The sequence below is a fragment of the Molothrus ater genome, chromosome 20 (genome assembly GCF_012460135.2).
Source record: "Molothrus ater isolate BHLD 08-10-18 breed brown headed cowbird chromosome 20, BPBGC_Mater_1.1, whole genome shotgun sequence".
NCBI lineage: Eukaryota > Metazoa > Chordata > Aves > Passeriformes > Icteridae > Molothrus > Molothrus ater.
In genome coordinates, this window is record NC_050497.2 from 6757360 (window position 1) to 6763359 (window position 6000).

General features: G+C 48.1%; 1 protein-coding gene across 6 annotated transcripts in view; it reads left to right on the forward strand.

The window, feature by feature from the left end:
* The window catches only part of FUBP3 (far upstream element binding protein 3), a 39263-nt gene extending 36210 nt beyond the window's left edge, over window positions 1-3053 (forward strand). For all 6 annotated transcript variants that reach the window (XM_036393899.2, XM_036393906.2, XM_036393900.2 and 3 more), the window contains 2 exons: window positions 564-691; window positions 1685-3053. In XM_036393899.2, the coding sequence (XP_036249792.1) occupies window positions 564-691; window positions 1685-1693 (137 nt within the window). In that variant the 3' untranslated portion in view covers window positions 1694-3053. The remainder of the gene's footprint in view (window positions 1-563; window positions 692-1684) is intronic.
* The last annotated feature ends 2947 nt before the right edge of the window (window positions 3054-6000 follow it).

Below are 6000 nucleotides of genomic sequence, written 5' to 3' on the forward strand. Positions count from 1 at the left end.
GTTGGTGATGGTGCATGTAGTGCTCCCAGGGAAAGCTCTCGGTTGTGCTGTCGCGTCTTGGGAGCGCAGCTCCCACTGAGCTCCTCATGCCCCTGCTTGCAGCCAGCCTGCCTGGGGAAACACAGAACACGCAGGAACTGCTGCTGGCAAAACCCAGGGAGCTGGAGCTGGGTTGTGAGAGGGTAGGAGAGCTCATGGAAGGTCCCAGGCCTGGCTCTCTGCACCGTGTTACAGAGTGCATGATCCCGACCTTTGGAGTTGCTTTGACATGGAGCTGCTGGAGGCTTTGCACCTTTGAGGATGAGGGGTGTGCAGGCTGTCAGGCTGTCCCTGCAGCTGCAGGGATGCTCTGGGTGCTTTCTGCCTGCTCTTGGCTTGTCCCTCACAGTCAGCTTGGAGCCCATCCTGCCATCCCACGCAGCGGAGCCGGTGTCGCTCTGTCAGGTGTCTGCAGCAGCTGGAAGGGGGCTGGCTCTTCATTAAGCTTGGCAAAAGGAGATCCTAAGCCTGCGCTTGGACTTCTGGAATTGCTGATCTCTTCCTTTTTTCTTCTTTCTCTCCAGGTCATGCTGCCAGTGCTGCTTCTCAGGCAAGTTCCCAGCCGGACTACACAATGGCTTGGGCAGAGTATTACCGACAGCAGGCTGCCTACTATGGGCAGACACTAGGGCAGGCTCAGGCCCACAGCCAGGTCTGTATTCACCTTCCCCAAACCCCTCTGCTCCTTCTCTTGGGCAGTCTGGTATATTGGCTTTGCCTTGGTGTAGGGACTCTCCTTCAGGCTCACACAGTGAAGCAGAGATGTTTTGTGGCTGAGGAAGTGATCACAGAACCGTTGCCTCAACATCAAAGTCTTATTTTCCTGTACAGGGTGGGTGAGGGTTTTTTTGGGAGGGGACTGGGAGATTATTTGTTTCTCCTGGGAGCCTTTCCTTATAGTCCCCAGGCAGTTGTTTGACTTTGGGGAATTAAAGTAAAAGGAATGATGAAGCCAGGCTGGTGAGGCAACACAGCACTGAACCGGGAGTGCAGGCACGGCCTTTTCTCGTGCTAGGACAGGAGCTGTGTGCTCACCATCTCCCTGTCCCAAAAGAAACCAAAACTGTTGAAAAATAATTTATTAACCTGCTTTGAGTAAAATCACCCCTCAACTGTCACTCAGTGCACTGAGAGCGTTGGGTGAGATTTACCCTGATCACACTTGCTGCTTCATGGAGCAAACAAAGCGGCAAAAAGTCTGTGCAAAGCACAGGGGCACCTTGCTGTGGTCTGACACTCGTCCCCACGGCTCCACATTCAGCTGTGGCTCCGGGAGCAGAGGCTGCTGTGGATGGCAGCCCCCAGCAGCTGCTCTCCCCTGCTCTCCCCAGCGAGGTGGAGCCGGCGCTTGCCGCGGGCGCTGGCCAAGGCTGACCTGGACGTGGTGGTGATGAAAGGGCTTCTCTTCATTCCTCCCCGAGCCTGCCCTGCTGGAGAGAGGGATCTTGTTTGGTGAGGGCAGCAGAGCTCTGGGACAGCGTTAGGGCAGAGGGCTCTGGTGGCAGCTCAGAGCATCCTTTGAGCTCTGTTTCCTGCTCAGCTGCAGCGGGGACAGACCTGTGCTGGGGGAGGAGGGCTCAGCAGCTTGGATAATTTCCTGCTGCTCAGTAACTTTTCCTTTTCTCTCCTCTCTCTTTCTTTCTAGGAGCAGTAGAACAAGGTCCTCGTGGCAATTTTTTTTTCTTGGAATCGTTGTGGAAGAAAACCTTTTTGTAACAGAGGTTTCTAGATTTGCAACATTTTGATGAAGACTTTTCTGTTTGTGAAACACTAGCTGTAGGATAATCTATACTGAACTTTTCTAAGAATCAGGAACAATTAGTAATGTACTAAACGTATGGACATGCTGGTAATTTTGTTTCCAAATTTATATTAAAAAAAAAACCTCCGGGATTCTTTTTGGAGAGAAGCCAGAGAATTTGCAGGCACCAAAACGCACCCCAGAGCTGTGACATTTCAACATGTGGGTTTTTTGTGTGGTTTTTTTTTTTCCTTTTAATTTTCGATCTTTTCTGTTGGAACAGAAAGAGTGGCTTGGAAGTCTTAGGTGGTATGTAACAAATCTTAAAAAGAAAAAAAAAATTAAACAGTATTTAAATATTCTTAAATATGTAAATTCATTAAATGTTTTACTTCTAATTTCTTGTATCTTGGCTGTCTTTGATTTTATTGCATTTTTAAAAAACTGAACTATGATATGTATTGTAATTAATGATATGATTTCTGTATTTGAAACAGTTACTGTTTGCAAGTTGGGGGGGCATTTTGTAGGGTTTGTATAATTTCTAGAGTCTAAAGGGGTAATATAAAAACGTGTTAATTTTTTTAGCAATACATGTTTTCATGTCTCCATTGCTCGTTGCATTTATGTATCTAAGACCTCCAAGCTTGTTAAAAAAAGAAAAACAAAAAAAAAGAAAGAAAAGAAAAAAAACTTCTTCTATGCTCTCAGAAATATAAATACTGTTATTTTTAATATTAAAATGAATCTGCTATTAGTACCTTTAACAAACACAGTGGAACATAAAACCGTATAAAAGGTAGTAACTATTTTTTAATTCCAAGGTGTTTTCTGCTTTTTCGTTTCTTTTAAATATTTTCTTATCTAATATTTGTCAAATTACCTAGAGAAATAAATGAATCTAGTATTAACCACAGTACGCGATAAATAATTTTGATTTAATAAAAGGGATAATATGATTTCTGATGTTTACTGTAGTGTTTCTTGTACAGATAACAGTGTATTTTTAAAGGAAAAACGGAATTGAAGCTATTTTTTCTTGCATTTTTAATTGCCCTGCGGGACATTCCGTTTTTAAATGTACTGAATTTACTGTTCTTGGGTTCTTTCCTTATTTTTCCTTATGCTTGAAATGTCTAACTATAAAGAACCGCGATTGGATAATGTTGAGCATGGTGTTAAAAAAAAAAAAAGTGTTCTTTTTATTTGACTGACAGTTGCATTTTACACTCTATATAATAAAATTTCCACAAGGTGTCTTGTGGGCCAAGTATTTCCTGTCTCCTGGACTCCGTTGTTCCCGGCTCCTCGTGCCGCGTCCCGGGGAGTTTGGGGCGGTCGTTGTGGGCAGGATCAGCTTTAATCTGGAGAAACTCTCACTGTCACATCGCCCTGGTGCTGTTCTGGAGAAACTCTGTCACTGTCACATCCTCCTGGTGCTGTGACACCGAGGATTCCCGTGGAAGTTTCTGGTTTTGCTGCCATTTGGGCCAGCAGGGTCTGTGTTAACACCAGCAGGTTTCCTCTGCAGCCCTGTAAGGTTTTACTGCTGAGGTGTTGGCAGCCCCTGGTTTTAGGGCTCTGGACTTGTTGCTCTTCCCCAACTTTGTGGCTGAATCCATCAGGATCGGTCCCTGCACGGGAGGTTGCTGGAGCAGCACTGAGGAGAGGGATGGGAGGGATGTGTCTCCAGCCATTATCAGATGTGTTGAGGGCATCAGTTGTGCCCAGGCCAAGTCTGGCAATAAGTGTAGCTACTTCAGGGATCCCTTTCTTGCAAAATGTGAGTTTTGAGCTCCTCCAGCCTAAGGCAGCTCCCAGGCAGCCGTGGGGGTTTATGACGGGGGAAGGGAGGAAAGAAGATCCCATCTGCAAAGCCGGGAGCGGGAGGCACATTGAGAGCCGGAAGAAAAGGAGATGTAGCATCTCTAAATATACCTCCAGAGAATCAAGAGAGACATTGAAAGATGGGATAGTAAAAGCCACTTGGAAAGAGGGGAGAGGGGGGAAAAAATGGCTAGAGGAGGGCATAAAGGCTGCTGATGGGAATTGGGAGCGGGCATTACCGAGAAGACTTCCTTCTAATTCATCTTCCAAGCTCTGTGCCAAAACAGCATTTGGCATGGTTCACAGGGAGCAATTGTGTGATAATGAACCCTAAGGTGTCCCTTAATTGAAGACTGAGGATTACAGATTGTGCCAATAGTCGTAAATGGCGCAGGATTGTGGGAGGATGCATTTTCTTAAATGTATCTGTAAGTACAGATGAGTGAGTCTCCCCAGTGAAATGCCCCTACTATAAATTATGGAAATATCTCTTTCTGATGCAACCTTTTATTGAGGGGGTGGGGCAGCAGCACAAGAAATAGTTTGCAAGCCTTTGAAATTTGGCCTGTCATTAAGATGGTGCCTGCAAAGCTGGGGTTTCATCAGCAGTCTGGTGTCCTGGAAGGATGAAGTGCTTGAAACGTTCCCAAGTTCACTGATTTGTTTTCCATTATTGCTGCCTGCTCTGGGCAGAGAGGCCGCGGATGTTGAACTGTTCTGAGTCCGTGATGGGCTGGAGAGGGGCAGGGTTTAAGGCAGAGATGCCTCAGCTCTTCACAAGGAGCTGGTGGCCTCTGGGTTCCTCCAAGCCCCCCTACAGCCCTGCTGCTTTCCTGCTCTGGGTCCATGCAGGGTGCTCTGGGACTGGTCTGATGGTCACTCCCAGCCCAGGGCTGCACAGGCCCCTCACCTTTCACTCTGGGGTCTGCAGGCAGCTCCTCATGTCCTGGCTCAGGTGTGTGGTGCAGCCCAGAAGCTGCTGTGGTGCCTTCAAAGCCAAGTCTTGGTGTCCAGGAGAGGAACCAAATCTCCTGCTCAGCGCTGGGCAAATTTAACCCTGGGTAATGTGGATTAAGCCCTGGCTGCACTGGGTTTTGGGCAGGGAGAGTTTGTCTGTCCCTTTGGCAGGAACTGGAGCAGGAGCAGTCCCTGAGGGCTGGGCAGGACAAGTGGGACACATTTGGGACCTTGGGGGCCATGAATGGTGATGGGGATGGTGCAGCCTTTTCCTCCTCACAGGGAGCCAGAGCCCAGGACGGGGCCAGGACAGAATCCTGAGGGGCAGGGAGGTGATCCCATGAGAAGACCTTCAGTTTGGGGAAGGCTCAGCCTCCAGAGTGTGGCATTTGGGAAGAGCAGGACTGGAGTCAATGGCCCTGGCAGGAGGTGCCCAGCCCCTGTTCTTTGACAAAAATCCTCAATCCCTCTCCAGAGTCCTTGGCTCAGGCACAGGATGGCTCTGCTGCCCCAGAATGACCCATCTCACCTCTGCCCAGCTTTGCTGGGTGTGTGTGGGTGTCTGCACCGTGTCCCACTGGACTCCCCAAGCTGGCAGCACCCACCCCACTCTGCAGACAGAGCCTGAACCCTGAGTAGACATTAACTGTGATCTTTCTGAGCAGCAGCCCTAAAAACTCTGTCACTAAAGCATCTCACTGAGTCCAGGATGACCCTGATGCTCTCCCGTGCTCTGAATTTGGTGAGCCTGAACAGGAACAGCACTTTTAGGAGTGGGAGACTTTGAGATAGACTAAAATACTTTAATTTTGCATGATTTGAGAACAAACTACATTATGGCCATTGCGTGTTAGACTGAAATTACTGTTCAAAGAAACAAGATGTGGGACCTTTTTTTCCCCCCTTCTCCAAGTATTTAATATTTAATTGCATTAAAGGAACGCTGTATTTACAGTAATGGGCAGCATGGTCAGAGTGAGAGTTCCTGGTGTTTAACATGGAGCTTTCCAACAGGATGTGGACGTTCACAAGGTCCCACCTGCACTGCTGCTTCTCCCCTAAACCCACCTGGTTCCTCCCACTCTCAGGGGGATTTTCAAGGTTATTGGTGTTTGCAGGGTGAGGAATTGGAATCTTGCAGTGTCAGTGTATCCTGTCACACAGCACATGGGTGTTTACTCCATGCAGGGAGCTGTTCAGCCTTCATTTGGCTGGTTTGGAGGTTTTTTCACTGGATTTGCTGTGGGTAGCAGCAGTGCAGGGTGCCCATGGCAGGCAGCGTTTCTCTGCTCTCATAAGGCTGGAAAAGAGGCAAAAGAAACTTCCCAGAACTTTAATGGTGGAAATGAGCAGAAATCGGTGTTGTGTGACGTCAAGATGAGCTGCAAGAGACACAGCTCTGTTGGCAGGAGGAGAGAGTGGCCCCCGGAGCCAAG